Consider the following 20,264-nt stretch of genomic DNA (forward strand, 5'->3'; position numbering starts at 1 on the left):
AGCAGCCACAACCTCCCTCACCTGCACTTTTTATTTTTCTGGTCCATCTCTCTGTGGCTTTTAGCAACAAGCCTCAGCATTTGGGCTAGTCATGTGCTGTGGCGGCAGCAGAGGCCAGGACGGTTTTTCTCTTTTCTATATGTCATTCCTTCTCCTTTCTTTTTTTCGCTGATGGTGTGGCATGGTATGTGCGCCTCGGCGGGGCCGGGGAGAAAGAAAAGCCAGCGGCTGGATTTTGAGTCACCGCAGTAACAAAAGCCCGCTTTCCAGGGCCGCTTTTTGTGTGCAGTCAGCCAATAGGCAGCCAGAGATTATCTCCCACAATTCACTCCTGCGAAAACAGGAAACGTTGGAAAGCCCTGATGACTGTGAAGGGGCTTACGAGAGAGAGAGCGGGAGAACGAGAGAACGAGAAAGAGAGCGAGGGAGGCCCGCACAGGCTTCTCTGTCTTTCTGCTCTCCTCTCCGGTTGTTCTGGATGGTAGCTTAGCGCTCTGAGGTCATCTGTGTGCTTTCTGCTCCATTGTTGACCACCATATCAGAGAAAATGTTGGCGAGAGAGACAGTTTGGCCTTTCATCTGCATGCCTTTCAGCATCTGAATAACATCTGAATAAACCCCACACCACAAAAAACAAAATCTACTTTAAAACAGTCTACATAAATATGAATGATGTGCGTGTGAAGTTTGTGAGTGACAGTCAAAGCACTGGAATACTTTTGGCAGGCTACTAATATGGTTCAGATTAAAGATACTTCAGTGTTTTCCTTTTGTGGTCTTAAGTATGCGTTTGTGCATGAGCACAACATGCGTGTGAGCGTGTGTGCGGCGCTTTCTATCTTGTGCTCTTAACACTAAGCGCTGACCTTTCACAGGCTCTCGAGTGTGAGTGTGAGAAACACGCTTTCACTGTCTCTCTCTCATCTGCCTCTCAGCCAAGTGAGTGCACGTACACACACACACCTTTATATATACTTATATGCTGTGTGTGTGTGTGTGTGTGTGACTCGCACATGCACACACAGACGTTTTCCTCACTGCATCTCATGTCTGTGCTGGCTGACCCCTGCCAGCTCTGATTAAGGAGCTGCAGTGATGTGCTCCTTTGAACCGATTCCCTCCTTTTACACTGAACACACTCATCCTTAGCTGCTATCAGGGGGTGTCGGTCCCCCCCACCAGCAACTTAATGAACCAAGACTGCTGGAAGCTGTAGGGGGACTTGCCAAAATTAAATCCCTGAGTGTATTGAGTGCAGTTAATGCGGATATAATATAATTTAGTGTATTTACCTGCACTCTAGTAAATATTGTATCTTTTTTTTTTTGTATGCCCTGTGCTACTGCAGTCGAGCCCTAATACATCTTCTCCCAAGCTGTCGGTATAATAAAGTAATCTTTGTCCGAAGTGACAAATGTGTCCGTCACTCAGCTGTAGTGACACCTAAGGTCTCCTGCATGAGCGATGGCAACTCTTTCACTGACTTCAATCTCAGTATGTAGTCCTCAATTGTGCATGTGCTCAGATGCGCGCACGCACACACACGGTCTCGTGGATTCGCCAAACAAACACCAATTCACTAATTTGCCCCCAATAGGATGCGAGAAATGCTTTACGCTACACCGACAACTTAAGTGAAACAACGCGTTTGTGCACCGTCACACTTCGCCAGCCTGCTGCATTATGTGTGTTTAAGAATAGCCCCGTGCAGCCCAGGTATTTGTAAGTGTCAGTAGTTTGTTTGTTTGACACTCTGATGTCACGACCCCAGCTTGCTGACTGCTCACGTTCCTACCCTCTACCCCCCGCACCGCCACCCCCAGTGAAACGCCATTGTCCGACAGCACTGACCTGCACCCATCCTCCTCTCTTGCAACCCTCCCCTCCACCCCATTTATGCTCACCCTGCACTTTAGGACAGCCGCCATGCTACCCCTCCTCTCTGCACACACCCTCCTAAACCCCTGCCAAACAATGTCGAGCGGACTTATTCTTTTCCAGTCCGCCATTATGTCATCCGCTGATCATTCCAGAAAGGCACGGCCCACTCCTTTAGCCCTGTTCCACCTTGGTGCGGCTGTTTCACCACCTCTGGTTCCCCAACTTTTCTGCCCGTTTGGTTCCTCCCATTTTCGTGCGCTTGCGTGTGTTTGACTGCCATCCCAGATTACAAAGTGTGTGTGTCTGTGTGTTTGTGTGTCTGTGTTGTCGAACAATGGCCAGAGTCTAATCTCCATGTCAAAACCGCTCTGCCTCCCCAGCGAGCAGTCCGCTCAGCGTTTAGTAGCGTTTTGTCCTCCTATTCTTCAAGCACCACAGAAAGAGCAGAAAGGAGGGAGGAGTGAAGGCCTGTGAGTGTGTGTGTTTGTGTGTGTGTGTGTATTTTTGTGTGTGGATGTGGGCGATGGTTTAGGGGTACAAGCTTTCCAAAATTTTGAGCTCAAGCAGTTTCAAGGAGTCTGAGCAGCGAAGCAAAAATGTTCTGTGTGTATGTGTTTCTAGGAATTAAATTACAACTTTGAGTGCAACATTTTATGGTTAGGCAAAATCCTGAGCCCCTGGTGTCCTTATCTAGTTGTATGGATGTTTAGACAGTGTGTTTTCACTGATGAGGCCAGCCGGAAAAAAGAGCTGGGAGACCCGTAGAGCTTCTTAATAGGTTTACCTCTCCCTATTGAATCCAGCCGAGCGGCACAGATCAGATAGCCACAGCGCTTATCTCTGTCTCTCTTCCTCCTTTCCTTCTTTCTTTGCTCTTTTTCTTCTCCTTTCTTCCTGTGCGGGAGGTGCGGAAAGGGGAGGAGGATCAGAGTGTAATTGGTGAATGGGGTTAAGTACATGTTTGAGCCCCCCGCGGGCCAGGGCGCTTCAGATGATGACTTAATCGTTTTTCTGGTCAATTATGTGTTTGCGGTCTCACCCCCTCTGTTCCACCTCTCCCTCCACTCTCAGGGTTATGATAGGGGGGAGGTCTGCTCCCAGCGGGGAAGATGAACCACAGCCACACACATACACTCTCTTCCACTCCCTCTTTTCTCGCCTTGCCCCCCTCACGGCTTGCTGTCTTAGTTAATATCTCTATTATCTTCCCTCACTCCATAACCCGGGTTTCTCGCCTCCTCAGATCACGCTTCAGCTCTCGTATATGAAAAGACACTGTGTCATCCTTACACTTCTTCTCCCCTCACGCTCAAATCCAACAGCTTAATTAGGTCTACAGAAGACAGCCATGTCTTTGTAAAGTTTGCACGAAGCGTATTTGCATATTTCAAAATGTCTTTGAATTGAATTTCGCGTGAAGCAGTCTTCCTAAAACGTGCTAAACCCTCCTTCATCTCTGATTCCAGTTTAACCGCTGCATAACCTCCCAGCTGATAAAGTGGTTCAGCAACTTCCGGGAGTTCTACTACATTCAGATGGAGAAGTTTGCCCGGCAGTCCATCAATGACGGCGTCACCGGAGCAGAGGAGTTGAGCGTCAGCCGAGACTGCGAGCTCTTCCGAGCCCTCAACATGCACTACAACAAGGCCAACGACTTTGAGGTAAACACCAGCCAGGTTTCAGCGATTCTGTGTACGCCACACCGTAAAAACTGCACATGCTTCTAAGGAGGAACTGAGTACACATGCCGCCCTTATGAGCAGAAAAAAAAAACTGCTGAATTTCACCTGATACCTGGTGATGTAGGCGGGTACTGTGACACCGTGTCCTCTCTGACACTGTCTCACTGCAACTGTCCTCAATGCTGAGTTCAAGTGTCTTATACATCCTGTGACACCGTGCTGTAATGCACAGTATAAGGTAGCTTTTGCGCCATCACATAAAGCCCAGAGTGTTTTTGTTTGTGACGGTGCATTTTCTCAGGGTTTGTGTGAAGGGAAAGTTCCGAATCACCAGATCGGAAGATCCGTGTTTTTCACTCCAGTCTACGTGAGAAACTCTCATCTAATGAGGAAGAAGCCTCGCTGACAATTTACCAGTTTTGCATTTATCGTTGTTAATTTCCTCTCGGGAGGGCGCCTGTGTGTGTGTCTGCAGGTTTGTTTCTGAAAAACGACATTTTACTTCCCCGTATTCATTTACCTGTCACTGTGGCGTGACGTTTATGTGTGTATCTTCTAGCGTATTGCAATCATAAATTCTCAGAAGGCAACTTCACCTTTAATGTGTTTCATTTCTCTCACTTCTCCTTTTGCCTACCTTCGTGTGTGTGTGGCGGTGTGCGTGTGTGTCTGTGTGTGTATGATGTTTCAGGATCACCCGAACTCTCTCAATGTCAGCTGACAAAAGACCTCTTAAAAGCTTGTTTTAAGATGGCCCTGAAGAGAGTTGGATTTGGGGGGGTGTGCGCGCATGTGTGTGTGTATGCAGGTGAGCACTCATGTTTGTGTATTTGTTATAGAGAGATTGAGCCTGTGTATGCGAGGGTTTTGTTGTTGCTGCATTTCCCAGTGTCCTGTTCACCTCGAAGGGTACGGCCGTCCCTTGGACCGGCCTGGCATGCTGGCAAAGCACTTCTCCAGCATATGTGTATGTGTGTGTGTGTGTGTGTGTGTGTCACTTTGAGGGGGGAAAAATCTCACTGTTATCAAGGTTAAGCGTCCTACTGTTTTAGTGAGGGGAAGGGGAGAGAAAGAGAGTGAGAGGGGGGTAAGGGGGAAGAGGGAGATGGATAGATAGGGGATAGAGGGTGAGAGCTTAGAGACAAAGGAGAAAGCGATGAAGGGAGGGATGGAAAAAGGGAATTGAGGGGCGAATGGAAAGGGGAGAAAGAAGGGTAGAAGGAGAGATGGGGGGGGAGAAAGAGAGATGACGTGCAGGAGCGAAGTGCCCTTGCGAGCAGTGGGAGTTTTGCAAGCGCTCACATTTAAAGTGCCTCACTCTCTTTCTCTGTGTTTCCGTCTATCTCTCTCTGTCATTATTTGTCCACTGGGGCTCTTCTATGTGCACCCAAACACACACACACACACACACACACACACACACACACACACACACACACACACACACACACACACACGCAGTTCCCCACATCCATCTTCAACCCTCTTAAGGGAGGCTTTGAAAGAGTGTAGCAGGCACTTGTATATATGAGGTCTTAATATGGCAAAAGGCCATCAGAGCAAAACAGAAAGAAAGTCCTTCTATTCAACTGCTCGTGAGGAGCGCAGAAATTATTGCGTGAGTCAGTAAGACTCGGGTCTAAACTAAAATAACAGCAGCTCTTTACCTACTCTGACAAGAGAATGGTAAGGATTTTATTTTATTTTATGTCTTTATTGTGTTCTAATCATTAAGGGTTCTTTTTTTCCCTTAAATTTGATATTTTCCAGAAGACTGCTTCAGCTTTCATATCAAATTATGCTCTCCCTGTGAGGAATCACCTGACACCCCTAACAGGAAATGGAAGTCCCTTTTGGGAAATGAGCTACCAAAAAACACCCCACTCCAGAAATTTGCTGGGTGTACAGTCAGGCCGACAGAGATCTTTTAAAAGATGCTCTATGCAGAATGATATATATTAATTATATAGTTGCTCATATGTGGACTGCACATTAATACTACTAATGGCTTAAACTAGTAAAGGTTGGCTGAAGATGGAGTTTAAATTTCAAGTAGGTTTGGCTTTTTGGCTTTTAATGTAAGTAAATTTGAAAAATGTAACTAAGTGAACCTGTAAACACACACAGCGTACAAGCTCACACTACAAATGGCACCATACATACAAAACACACGAAATGACATTCTTGGATAGGTTTGCGTGACTCACGTAATCTCCATGACTGGAGTTTGCAAATCCTAAAAAACTATGCACGCAACATCCAGTGAATATCCCGTACTTGCCCACACAGCGTTCACATGCCACCCCCTCCCCCGACAAAACCCCTTGTTTCTGAAGCATAAATTAGATGAGGCACCTTTTAGACAAGACTATCATTCTTCTCCTGGAACCAGGAAGTTACTGTTGAAACAGGCTTAAGGGGAACAGCCTATTTGCATACATAAATGTAAAAATTTGCAAGAAGACAGACAGAGAGGAAAAGAGTGAGAGAGGCCAGGTGAATAAGTCTTCTGTTGGCCGAGGAGTTGCAGCGGTGGAGGAGGGTGGGAAGGTGTTTTGCATATTAAGGTTTTTTTTTTTTTTTTTTTTTGCTGGGCAGGTGTCTGAGAGATACAGGAGCTGATTAGAGTTTAGCACAAGGAAAATTTGCCCAGCCATGCAAATTCTAACCCCCCTGACAAACCAACCGCCTTGGTGAGCACGAAGACTCTGCGTGCAAGAGTGTTAGTGTGTGGCTTTCGGTGCACATGTGTGGGTGTTATTAATGTGTGTGTGTGTGTGTGTGTGTGTGAGTGCGGGTGCGTGGGTTGTGTGTTTTTTGCTTTTTGATGTTTGTGTGGGAATGATGTGTTTGTGTGTATTACATATGTGCGCGGACACATTTGTTATGTTTTTTTTTCCCGTCTTATGTATGTGTGTGTGTGTGTGTGTGTGTGTGTGTGTGTGTGTGTGTGTGTGTGTGTGTGTGTGTGTGAGTCATAGAGGTAATGTGGAGATGGAAATGTACTGGATGTGTATCAGGATGCCCCCAAGGCCCTTTTCTGTGGATCTCTCCCCTTTCTCCTCCACCTCCTCCTCCTCTTCCTCCCCTACCTGCCTGCACCACCACTTGAAACAGGAGCCTACGCAGATTCAGCAAGCGCACACACACACACACACACACACACACACACACACACACACACTCAAACACACACACACACACACACACACACTGAGTTTTCCCTTTGCCAGATTCTGCATCATCAAAGTTCCATCCACCTTGGTGGCGTCTTTGGAATGAATATGTCCTCTGTTTCAGTGATCGCACACTGAAACACACATTAACACACACACACACACACGTCTGTGGCCTTTCTTGTTTGATGCTAATCTGCTCTGTCACTGTGCTGGCCTAAAACGCTCCCCATCTCCCTCCCAGCTTCTCTTTTGTCGCGATTGTTTCCCCTTTTCCTTTCATATCCCTCCTCCCTCATTCCCTCTCGTCGTTCTCTCTTCCTTCTGTTCCCTCCCTCCTTTCATTCTTTCATCCTTCTTTTTTGCATGTCTTCCGTTATCCCCCCGCTTTTTTCCCCCCCTATTAGGAAGTTTTAATGGCATAATTGTCACATTCCTTCTGGCACAATGAACACCAGCAGTAATTAAAGAGCTTGCCGTTAATTATCTAGACCCCGGCTCTACTTTCCTCTTTTCTCAAACCCCCCTCCTGATCCCCTCTCTTCTTCTCTTTCTTCTCCGCTTCTCATTCGCTCTGTCCATCGCCATCAAAGTCTTCCGAAACACACCCGGCCTCCCAAAGCCTTGACTTTGAGCGAGCAGCGCTTTCATGTGAGGACTCAAGTGAAAATTCTCACTTAGTGTCCTTTTTCTTTTTACTCTGCAGCCCCTCTGCCTGTCTTTGAACCTCCAATGACAACACACATCATCTTTCATAAGACAGGAATGTGTGTGACCTGGTAATGGGTTAGAGACAGCGGGGGGAGAGAAAGAGTTTGAGGGTCTCATAAAGAGGCAGTTTTATGATGGCTCTGGGAAACTCTCAGATTTCCATAAGGCAGCCTAGGCCAAGTTTTCTCTGTCAGTGACCACTCCTCCCACAGAGGGCACACACACATACACACACCTGGGCGCTTAAAGAGGAAGTCCCTGTGATCTCTATGTGAGAGGGAGGTACCAGCAAAGGCGGTGAGAAGCCCCCGTCTGCATACACACACCCGGGTATCATGTGTCCTCCCTTATCAGCTGCTCTTTTTTCTATTGCAAAGATGTTTCACTCCTTTTCTCTCTCTTCCCCTTTTGTCCGTCTGTCATCTCTCTATTTGAATTGATAACATCCTGCCATGGAGATTCTCTGCTGTGTTTTTATTTGTTTCTTAAAGCAAAGGGACAAAACTTTCTTTAGTCCATCCTCTTCTTCCTTTCCCCAACTTCTCCTCCCAGCGTCTCCCTCCTTCCCGTGCTCTGAGTGTCTCTCCATCCATTACCAGAGCCACAGAGAGCTGAGAGCAGATGCTGTCTGTCCAACCGCCGTGCCCCATAGCATTGTGTGCTTCACCTCTCCTTCCCCCCGCTCTCCCTCGTTCCTCCTCTTCACGTCCCTCTCGGGGCTCCATTTGTTCTCCACCCAGAGAGGCTAATGTCTGTTTTCTCCTCCTCCTGCCGCCACTGTTGCTTATCCCCTCCCCGTCTTGCACTCCTTCATTTCTGACCCCCTTTTTTCCCCCTATTCCTTCACCACATACGCTACGGTGTGTTTGTGTGTGTCTGTGGGGCTCGGGGGTGGGATGGGGTGGCATTGACCGCATTTGACCTCAGGGAATTTGAGGTGAAAAGGTCAGAGTCACTGCATTGGATGCACAGTGACACAAGCAAGTATAAACATACATAAGTACCTAAAAACACGGGCTTTCACACAGGTGTAGCGCTTGTACTCAAACGGCTCTAGGGTTCTCTTTGAAAAGCGATTGAAGACAAAAGGAGGTAGAAGATGGAGCACGAGAGATGAGAAGCTGGCGGTATAGATTTAGGTTCAGACCTGCCAAAAATACAACCAGTACAATTTGCCAGTGGGTTTATGTCAACAGCACACATGCACACACACCTCCCATCGCCCTCTTCTCTCCCTCATCTCGTCTACACAGCATCTACTTTGGTTTACTTTCCTGCCTATTAAAATCTCACCTCTCCTCCTGAACATTTAAATCTGCAGAGCAATGCGTCACGCGCAGCGGCAATACGTAAAATAATCCACTCGTCTTGTGTAAACATATTCATGAATATGTTTGCCTTTTGCTTTTCACAGAGATGATGAAAAGCCTTCGAGTTAAGGCAACGATGCTGACCTGAGGGCGGGAAATGTCTTGTGTTGTGCAATCATATTTATTGTTTTAATAAACACGAACTGAGTCACAGGTAGACCTTCGTAGATTCGGGCTGAGATAAATAAGATTGTGAGATGTAATAACTTGGTGATGATAACAGGCTCGAATGGTCCGTTTTCCAAAGTTTGCAGTCATAGAATTAGGGATATTACACTCTGCCGTGTCACTGGAATTGAGGTGGAAGGAATTTTGTTTGTTTATTTGAAGCTCAAAAATCAGCATCTCCCCAAAAAGCAACAGCTTTACTTACCTTTTGGATAATCTGTTCGTCAATTATTCACTTCAATTCTGCTTTCTTACAAGCTGGCAAGATACCACCGAAAAAGAAGTGAAGACATTTGTTGTTGTGGAGCTAATTGTTCAAAGTGAGACTTGCATCAAGATTACTGTTCCCAGGTGGTATCTGCTGGCAGGAGTAAGCGCATCTACAAAATGGATCTTATTCTAACAAACCTTCAGATATCAACCCAGACCTTCACTGAACCGTGAGCGCCACTTCAAACTTGTCTCGTGACTTTTGAATTTTTTTCTTACGGAGAAGACTTAGAGAAAGAAAAGAATAGAGCGTGTGATCATCTGCTTCTCGCTGAATAGCTTGGGGCTATTAAGGACCCCCGTTTGACACACTCTGACAGGTCTTTTCTTTACTGTGAAGGCTGTGTGTGTGTGTGTTTGCATGTATGTGTGTGTGTGTACATATATGTGATTTACAGATTTATTCTGTGTTCTGATTAAATGACCGGAGCTGCGTGTAGAGCCTGGGGCAACAGGGGTAGCAAGGAATCACTTAAAGAACTACATGATCCCTTTGCTCCTTTTTCACCTGCTTGTGCGCGCACACACACACACACACACACACACACACACACACACACACACACACACACACACACACACACACACACCATCTTGTTGTGCTAGCTTGCTTTTTCCAACAGCGCACACCCACCTCATCCTCCTCTTCCTCTCTTCTTCTCCCCTCTGCTCCCTCCTTCTTTCGCTCCTCCTTCTGTCCCTGGTCACCTTGTGAGGGGCAGCCTGCTCTGTGGCACAGCTGCTGATTATGTCATTATTTCTGGACCATTTTGGTCTCCCTTGGTGTGTGTGTGTGTGTGTGTGTGTGTGTGTGTGTGTGTGTGTGTGTGTGTGTGTGTGAGAGAGAGAGAGAGAGAGAGAGAGAGAGAGAGAGAGAGAGAGAGAGAGAGAGAGAGAGAGAGAGAGAGACTAATGAAGCGTGGCAAAGGGACGCATGCCAAAATGACCAGGGCGTGCATCAGAGCTGCAGATGTGTCAAAGCAACCCCCCAATATCTTACACACACACACACACACACACACTCATGCTTCCCCCACTGATGCCAGACGCTCCCTCCTTCAATCCAATCTGCAGTTTATTATTTTTCTTTCGTCTCCTGCCATCTTGCTCCTTCACTTGCCCTTCCATTCCATCTACTCCTATCCGTCCATCCATCTTCTATCCTCCCTCCTTTGCCGCACCTCCTTGCGCTCCATCCTTTATTGTTTGCCCACCCACCCACCCAACACCCTCCTTCCTCCTACCCTTCTATTCTTCCTCTCCCTCCCCCTCTTCTCCTCCTCTCCAGATGTCCTGTTCCTATCTTCCAGACTCCCTTGCTCCTTTCTTTCCCTTCTGCCTCCTGCGCTCTCAGTCTCTCAAAGCTGAGCTGACTTCCTGACCTCAGGAGGCCCTGTTACAGCGCTCAGTGACCCCCCCTCCCAGATTGGCTTCTCTCACTCATGCAAGCTGAGTCGATGAATTTTTAAATCTCCAGACACGGGACAAACTGTGATTTCAGAGCTCCCCTGCTGTTAGCAGCTATTCTTTGTACACACCATGTTTTGTCGATTGTAGCCTTCAAACAATTGACAATTTCTAGAAACTGAAGGGACAGCAGGAGGAGAGGAAAGAAAAATTCCCATTGTGGATGGGATAGGAGAGCGACTTCATCAGTGTCTTTGACCCTGGCATGCCCTTGACTCGCCAGCAGAGGTGCACCTTGAGAAAAGTCCATGTGACGCTTATGCTCGTGTCCACATAAGCACACCAGACAGCAAGATATACACACACATGTATGCACGACAGACCCTCAAGGCTCCCTGTTCTCAAGGCTATCAGTGGAGTGAGGGTGGCTGATGTTTGCTCAGCTTTGAGGCCCATTTCCCATCCCAGCAGTCTCCTAAACGCTGGTGCAAACCTCTCCAATGAGAGATGTCAAGAATGAAATTGTATTTTGGACAATGTTGCGAAAATGAAGAAAAAAATTTAAGTACGGATCTTCTGTGACTTTACCCTTTCTTTTCCCGATTGGTCAGATTCTTCAGCCGTGGCACAATCTTATCGGATGGGAGGCTTGGGGGGCTGGGGGGGCAAGCGTGGTGAGGGGTAGGAAGAGAGGGGACATGGGTTGTGTTTGTCCAAAATGACAGTGTGGACCAAGGGCTTATCAAGACCTTTGTAGATTATTGATTGGAGCAGATATGTGAGGCACGGGAGGCTTATGGGCCAGTGCATGTTCGAGGTTTGCAAATCTCTGGCTTGACTCGCTCAAATGTCAGTTTCAGCTCTTGTTTTCAGACCCTTTACTGTGTGCAAACTTTAGATTACTTAAGACACGGGTATCACAAAAATACTTATTGCATATCAGAGTCAGGTAACCCCCCCATCTGTGGCATTGAGTGCGCTACAAAATCTATAAATTCCACGTCTCACAAACACAAACACAGTGACCAAAAAAAGCATGGGAAGTGTTGGTATTCTCAGGCTGAGTTGGGGTTAGGAATTAACCTGGCTTGCAGCGAGGGCTTATGTTGTGTCCCTGCATTTCATCCTTCAAGGCAAAAGCTTGCTAGAACACTCACTCACACTTACACACACACAAACACACGCATACAGCCTTATCTTCCAGGGTCTTGTCTTGTTTGGCTAACACTGTGCAAATAGAAGGTGCAATACATCTCCTGACAGTTCCCAAAAGCAAAGGGGAGAAACACGTTGGTCAAACAAACAGCCAACCCTGAGTCACCGAGAGAGAAGAGATTTCTCAGGCTTTACCAAAACACATGCGAAAGACACAGGCCCGTGCACGCGCGCACGCGCGCGCACACACACACACACACACACACACACACACACACACACACACACACACACACACACTTACAGACTTGCACGCAGAGTGTGTAACAGTAGCCTTTATTTTGAGGGCTTGGGCCTCTGGCTACCTTTTTAAACGTTTGTCTAAGCAGTCTTAAGATGAGGGCTGCTGCTGGAGTGAATAGCTCCCAGCAAGCCGTCCACAGGCTCCTATTGTCCTCCGTCATATTTTATTATCTCATCAAAAAGCAGGAAATCCGATTCCCTCTCTCTGAAAAAGAGCTTATCCTTCTGTCTCAAAGCAACCTGTCACGAGTGAGAGAGAGATGGACAGAATGGGGAGAGAGTGTCATGGGGGAGAGGGGGCAGCCATTGAAAAAGACTGATTTACCGCCTTAGTGCTATCAACCCTACTTTCCTTTTTCTTCCACCCTGCCTTTCTCCTTGATTAGAAGGCCCCCTAACACCAAGCACAATGTAAATGTCAGGGTATTGCAGCCTTATCATCTTTGCCGATTCTTTCCACCCCTTTTCCCACTCCGTCTTCCGCTTTTCGTATTGTGTTACACAGGGCGAGAGCATTCATTTTCATGAGAGCTCTTTATTGGTTGTTTTTTGAATGCTTTGCCGCTGCCTGCCGCACGCGTTTGCCAGCCAAAATTCAACATGAGCAAGACAAGAAAGTTTACCCCTTCCGTGTTTTGCTAGTCCAAATTAAAAGGCATCACATTTAAGCTTACTTTTTTTCTCCACTTTTGAAAAATGGACCAAAAGTCAAAGAGAAAAGGTTCGTTTTCAGATTTAGCCTGCTTAGCAATAGATTCACTCTCAGTCACCTTGTTTGCCTTTTCCAGGCGTCACTCCTCTCACACACACACACACACACACACACACGCAACTCCACATCCTTCCCTTGCCACCACTTCGCTGCCTCTTTCCATCCATCCCTCTCTCCTCCCTCTCTGTTTGTACATCTGTCCTTTAATTTTGGGCTCTGCTGAGAAGTTGTTAAAAACCCCTATGAAATATGTATGAAGGATTGTGAGCCACGCGATTGGCCCCATTTACCGGACAGCCGAGCGAATGAACGGCCACACTGGATAATCCTCCACAATGCCTCTGGAACAAAGGCCCAACAGCTGACCCTAGAGAGACATAGAAAGATGAAGAGGGAGGGAGGCAGTGAGGCGGTTTGGGGGAGGTTAGAATTGGACAAGGTGGAAGGGGGTGCAAACAGTTTAGGCTCACTGCTGGTCAGGAGGAAGCTCAGTCACACACACACACACACACACACACACACAACTCACATGTACTCGCAAAACAAAGGCTTGTGGGACAGGAATAACTCCCTTGTTCTGTTGCGCCGCTCTCTCTCCTTAGACTCTTCTCGGCCCCTCCTTCTCTCGCCATCTCTCCCTCCCTCCCATTCTCACTCTCTCAGTCAAGAGGATCTGAAATACCAATACCCTTTTCTCCTTGACATTGCTTTCTCCTTGCAGTCAGCATTTTGCTGTCCTTTTATAGTCAAAACGTCAGGAGAAATTCCATGCAGGAATATTCTTAGTAATGCGGCACTCCCTGCATCTAACACCAGGGCGCTACGCGGCACCGTCCCGTTAGCGAGGTCTTTCGGGAAAAGTGCACGTGGGCATACACACACACACTTACTGTAGCTGGCCTCAAAGCGGGGTCATTGTGCCAGTATTCCGTGAACGACAAGCAGCCCAAACAATGAATTATATCCACTTTTATCCCACCAGACGGGAATTCAATATTTGGGGAATTGGGTTATCTTTCGTTTTTTTCCCTTTCCCTCTCTCTCTCTCCGTCAAACACACACAGACACACAGTGCACAAGCTCCTTATTCACAACTCACCTTTTCACTTGAGTAGTGGACAGACACACACACACCAACCAGACACACAGGCATCTTAGCCTCCATTCATCACCCCGAGGGGGGTTGGTAGCTGTCCCATGTGTGTTTAAGTGCATATGTGTGTGGTTGAAGAGGCCTGTCGGTGTGTGTGGGTCCTTGTCCATCGGTGTGTGTGTTCCAGTGGCCACTAACCTTGCTGTGTCCTGACACTCCTGATGAGTATCTGCAGGACACTGGAGGAGAGGAGTGGAGTGCGCACTGTCAGGCATTTGGGCAGGCTGCTGCTGTATGTGTGTGAGACAATATGTGTTTGTGTGTGTGAGCATCGAGGGAGGCGGGCAGGCAGACAGTCAGCATTATCCAAGCAGGTGACCCCTGAAGGCTGCGTCGCCCTGGAGCTCTGAGTCGAGGAAAGAGACTCAGCCAAATACACCAGGGTACCCGGTGCGTGAGTGTGTATGTGTGTGTGCGTGCGTGCAGCGAGCATTATGTAGAGCTCTGTCACAGTACAGGATGTGTCATCTCCTTGGCACAAGGAGGTGTGTCCGCTGGTGTGTGTGCTCACACCAGCATAAGCGTGTGTGTCTGTGTGTGACAGAGTGTTGGCTTGGGGGAAGGTGTCACAGATCTTTGCCAGACTAATCATCTCCATGGTGTCGGTGAGCGCTGCTGTCAGGGACACTAAAGAGGCAGCGTGTCTCCCCGTTCCCAAAGCATTTAGTACTTCCTCTTTCGCCAGCACCTCTCTGTCGCTCTTCAGCTCCGCTCTCTTGTTTGGTCACAGATTTACAGTGGGACTCATAAACATGTCACGCCCGCCACGCTGCTGGTGGAAGGTGGGGGAAGTGGGAGGTGTGAGAAACCTGAGAATTCGCAAGAAGTGACTTTTCTCAGGCCAACACCTCAACCGGCGTTTAAGGAAGTAGCGACTCAAGAGACAGGAGATTTATGGTTTTACATCCACTTTGAAAATATGAACATATTCTACAACTGGGGGGCGAAGACTGTCGCTGTTTGGGAAAGTTGGTTTGGGTTTTGGCAGTCGGTCAAGTTTCGTTCCCATTTTCCTCAGTATTCAGTGGTCGAAACACTTTTAGGGTTTGCATTATAACGAAGTGCCTTAAAATCAAACCACTACAACGGTGCTTTTGTGTCCAGTGACATAAAGGACGCAAACTTTGCAGTGAGACTTAAAATACCTTAAAATAGGATTTCCTCCGTGTACTCCTCACATCTGTTTACACAATTGCTCATTCCTTCCTTTCTGTGTTCGCGAAGGTCCCTGATCGTTTCCTGGAGGTGGCAGAAATCACACTGCGAGAGTTCTTCAATGCCATCGTGGCTGGCAAAGACGTGGACCCGTCCTGGAAGAAGGCCATCTACAAGGTCATCTGCAAACTGGACAGCGAGGTCCCAGAGATCTTTAAGTCCCCAAACTGTCTCCAAGAGCTTCTACATGAGTAAATTTCACCTCCTCCTCCTCTTCCTCCTTGCTTACCGCTTTGCGCTTTCTTTGTTTTTCTGATTTCATAGAATTTCAAAATTATATTATGATTTGTTTTTTTCCCTTTTCTTCAACTTTACTTTTGATTTCCTGGTTGTTTTTTTCTTGTTTGTTTGTTTTTATTTTTATTTTATTTTTTTGAATGTATGAAAGTTATGGAGTAGCATTCCCAATCTAAAGCCCCTTGTGGCAGTTCCTAAATGACCTAGCTATTGTGTTCTTGTTCTTATATTATGCTGGTTATTATATGTTTTGTTTTTCTATGACTCTGAATTGAAGAGGCTCTGATCTTATTGGGTGTTTTTATTTTTATTTTCTTGGACCGTGTGAACACTCTGTTTGGCCTGTTCTGTGATCAACACTAATGGCGCCCTCCATGTCTGGAAAGAGTTCCCGAGTTCCCATTTATACTGCTAAGAACATAGGCTGGGTTCCCTGAAGACTTGACTCGTGGCACCCACAGAGGCCCCTCCAATTCGGGGGGTATCCATGTGAACTGCCCCACCCTACCCCCTCTTTCCCTAATACAAAGTGGGTGCCTAATAGACTGTGCTATTGAAGATGTCCCTAACAGGACAGGCACATGCACACATGCACACAAAAAGCAAGGCCTAGTGAGGTTGTTGACTGGACTAAAACTGGACTTTTGGTACTGGTCTGTGAGACTTGGACCAGTTTCAAATAGCTACTGAGCTCTACCATTTTTTTTTTTTTTTTTTTTTTTTTTGAAGTGTGTTTTCCCTGCACATAGGGGCATTGTGTTTATTGGGTGTACATTATTATTTTGATTACTATTCTTATTGTTGTTGTTTATGATTATTATTTGTCACTACTGCTTGCTGAAGATTGGCACTTCAAGATTTGTTTGTCCCTTGATGCCGTTGCTGAAAGAAATAAATTATTGCTATTAATATTATTCAAAAAGATTTTTAGATTCTGAAGTATTTCCCCCCTCCTCCTCCTCCACCTTCCTCATTCCCCATTTTCCTTCTCCTTACTCACTTCCCTCAGTTTGTTCATCACTGGCGTGGACTTTGGTTTTGTTTTGTTTGTTTCGCTGTTTGGTTGCTGGGGCAACTTTGCTGGATTTGGATTTTATTCCAGGGAATTTATTAGAGTGGGCTTCTCTGTTCACCTGTAGTGACAAGCTCATCCTGCACAGGATCGGTCCAGTAATGATGCTAAAAATAACCAACATAGTCTAAAGAAACATGAAGTAAATAAGAAGTATTTGGTAAAAGTGTGTTTTCTTGATTTACTATAGCTGTTCCACCTTTGAAAACTAATCTGCTCCCCCTTAAAGAGCACTTCTTCATCTAATAACAAAATATTTTTCTACGTCTGTGTTCTGAATTAGTGAACATACATAATAAGTGCAAGTCTGATTTTTTGTTTTGTTTTTAATTTTTATAGCACTAAACAGCTCACGTGAAAGAAGTTAACATATTTACACTGCTGGCTCTTAATGTGGTTAGCTTATATATGGTGTAAATGGCATTATGAAGTTACTTTAATAGCAGTCGATACTTGAATATATCAAAACCTGAAGTACCGGTTTGTTAACTGAACAGACGTGAAGATAAAAGGAATCTATTGAGGCTGATAAACAGCCGTTTATTAATTCTGCCTCAAGTAGAACTTACCCTGATGACAACACACACACACACACACACACACACACACACACACACACACACACACACACACACAATGCTCCTTCCCTCTATGTTCACCTGCTGCTGAGTGATTTAGCTTCTCTCTCAGTGCAACAACATGAGGTTAGAGGTGAGCACTCTTCCCCCAGGGGGTAGACGGAGAAGCTCTCAGCACTACAAAGACCAGGGACAAAGGCGCAGAGCAAGGAGCAACATGCACCTGAAGCCCTCTGCTCTGTCCTGCCGTCCCACACCGGCAGCTTTTAAGACCCAAAGTGTGTCTCTGTTCAAGCCACTGTGCCCAGTTTGTTAAACGGCATTCCTTTCACTTTTACCTGAGGTTCTAATCCCAAATTTTTTCACTTGAGCTGAACTTCTATATGTACTGTTTTTGATTTGTTTTTTACCTTCACCCATCCTCTCAGGCTGTTAAGATTTTACGAAGCAGTAAGTATTAGATATTAGATGACCTTTTTGAAGAGGTAAGTTTGAAGCAATGAGTGGACTTTGATATTTTGCTTGGTGCGTGCGAGCTAGCTGGTGATCTCACCTTGCGACATTGGCTTATAGTGTGTCTGTGTGTGCGGCACAAAAGATCAAAAGGGGCAGGTTGCTTAACCTGCTGACTTGTCTAAGCGAGACAAAAGGCCTGACAAAAGAAGGCAGAGAAAGACAGAGAGCTACTCCCTTCATTATGTCCCCCTTCTCTTCCCCGGACAGTGTTCTTCTTAAGATCCGGAGCCCTGAGAGAGCGAGCGGCGCACATTTCTCACTGAAGGATGGGCTAGGCCCTGCATGTCTCAGTCTCAAAGCACCAGCCAAGGGCTCTAAAGCGCCACAGACAAAGGATAAAGAAAGGAAAGGACACTTTTATCTGATGCGCAGATTATTATCGTTCCACGCCCTCTCCCTTCCTGCAACTCCACCCTAAACTTAAAGAGTTCCTGCGTCTAAAAAGATTAATTCAGGATAATGAAGAACTTGTGTGCAAAAAAAAAAGGAAAAAAAAAAGAATAAATAAATAAAATAAGGATTAGCAAGACCTTAACGCCGTGTTGAGAATATTTTTGTCAGGTTTTGTTTTCTGGGGTCGTTTAATTTTTAGGATAACATTATTGAAATGCATATATAGCCTTTTTTTTATAATGTAAAGTATAAATCTATGGGAAAAAAATATATAGTGGAAGTTCTTTGAAAGGCACTGTTAGAAACTGTTTCATAAAAGAAATCTTGAGGGTATTTTTAGTGACAGTTTTGTTGCAATCTGTATTCTGAATGAGTTGTTGGTAGATTAGGAGCAATAGTAGTAGGTTTTTTGCAGGTTTTGTGACCAGTTTTTCCTTTTGGTTTCTTTACCTTTTTTGTATTGTGCTGAATGGCTGTCTTCTGGAGATCAAAAAAAGAAAAGAAAAATAAACTTGGAATACCTTTTCAGAGTATGAAATATTGTTGTCGCTGCTGTAAATACTGTCAGGATGAAACAAAGAATAGCTGTACAGATTTTTTTTTCTATTATCACTCAGAGTGCTAGAGAGGGGTGAGTGGTTAAAAAAGGAAAAAAAGGAGACTTCACCCACTCTCCAACTGGACTCATAAGCACTCTTCTGAAATATCCACAGAGGAGTGGGGTATTTTTTTTTGGGTTTGTTTGTTCCCCCCCTCCCTCTGCCATGCCTTTAACGGGAAACGGTTTCCCATCGGCAGTGCCCTTGAAGTTGCACCAGCATTCATTTCTTTAATTTTCCGAACAGAACGATGCATCAGACGAGCGGTGGGGTAACGGTGATGTCACAGCGCGGCCCGTTGGCAGCCTGTGCTCTTTGTGTCATCCAAAAAAACAAGGGCAGATTTCCGCCAACGTAGCTCTAGATTTGACCCAAGAGACAGACAGGAACTCATTGTCATCAGAAGACTAGTGCCATCCATGGATGGGGAACACTGTACAGTGACAGATTAAAGGGAAAAAAAAAAACAGATTGCAGATTGAAGGGGAAAAAAAAAACAGCGATTTGTACCCCCTTTTCACTGGGTTTAAAAGTTGATGAAAGTTGGGAATTTTGTGGAATTTCTGTATGCTTTGCAGTACGTGCGCATGTGTGTGTGTGCACTGTATATGACTGCGTGTGTCTGCGTGAGAGAAAAGACCGATTATGAGAACCTGTGAACCAGTGTGTGACACAATTCTCAACACTGTGGCCCCTCCCCCACCCCTGGGAGTACCATCCTGACATGTAAATGACTCTCATTAAGCGTTGGCAACATGTGTTTGGTGTGTGCGCATGTGTGTGTGTGTTGCAATAATTTCCTCTGATCTGTTTTCTGACCTGTTTGAAAGAGGTTTTTGTTTCTCGATGCTTTCAGTAGTAATTCCTTTTTTATTATTATCACATTGCTCCTCTTTTATTGTAAATATCAATGACGTGGACTTACAGTGATAAATACTGCCTTTGTATAACTTTAGCAATATGTTATGTAAATAATGTTTTGTTGATGCTTTTTGTATGACATTATTATTCGATTTTAGTGCAGTAATTCCAACTGGAACAGCCATGTTTTTCGGATACAGTCTGAATAGTTACACAGGTTGTAAAAATAAAACTCATGACATGGCTGCTTTTTTTTTTTTTTTTCCTGTTATCGGTGTCTATTTGTCTTGCAGATTTTGTGTAATTTATTGGTTTAATTTATCCTAATTTATTTGATGTTGTTTCATTTTGTTTTTTCAAACAGGGAAGGCTGTACTGCATTTGAATAAGTAGAACCAACTTAAAAGATTTTACACTTTAACGAATTTACAATTTCAAAAAAGAAAAAAAGTTAAATTGACAGAAAAGATGAGTGGGGATTTTGGCAGCTACGTGAAACTGGATGGTTAAAACAAACAAAAAAACTGGATTTGACAGGGCAGAGGGTGGACTTGAAAGCCGAAACTAGTTTGAAGCAGTTTTGTATTTTCTCTTGAGATTTTTTCCCTTGTATTGCTTTGGCCCAGCCCAAAAACAACCAGTAGTCAAATTGCCTTTCGTGCCTTCACCCTCTATGAACTGAATGTATGTGCAGTATATATGCAAGCTTGTGCAAAATGAATAAAAAATTGAAATAAAAATGAAAAAGAGAGTGAAAAGTGGCAGCTGTTTGTGGTTTGTTTTCTGTGTTTGTGTTTAAAGCATG

General features: G+C 45.5%; 1 protein-coding gene across 5 annotated transcripts in view; it reads left to right on the forward strand.

Moving 5' to 3' along the window:
* Positions 1–19,084, forward strand: part of LOC120725049 (prospero homeobox protein 1-like) — a 31,817-nt gene extending 12,733 nt beyond the window's left edge. For all 5 annotated transcript variants that reach the window (XM_040017686.1, XM_040017688.1, XM_040017687.1 and 2 more), the window contains 2 exons: positions 3,348–3,542; positions 15,213–19,084. In XM_040017686.1, the coding sequence (XP_039873620.1) occupies positions 3,348–3,542; positions 15,213–15,398 (381 nt within the window). In that variant the 3' untranslated portion in view covers positions 15,399–19,084. The remainder of the gene's footprint in view (positions 1–3,347; positions 3,543–15,212) is intronic.
* The last annotated feature ends 1,180 nt before the right edge of the window (positions 19,085–20,264 follow it).

Source organism: Simochromis diagramma, unplaced genomic scaffold, assembly GCF_900408965.1.
Source record: "Simochromis diagramma unplaced genomic scaffold, fSimDia1.1 OVJJ01000802.1, whole genome shotgun sequence".
Taxonomy (NCBI): Eukaryota; Metazoa; Chordata; class Actinopteri; order Cichliformes; family Cichlidae; genus Simochromis; species Simochromis diagramma.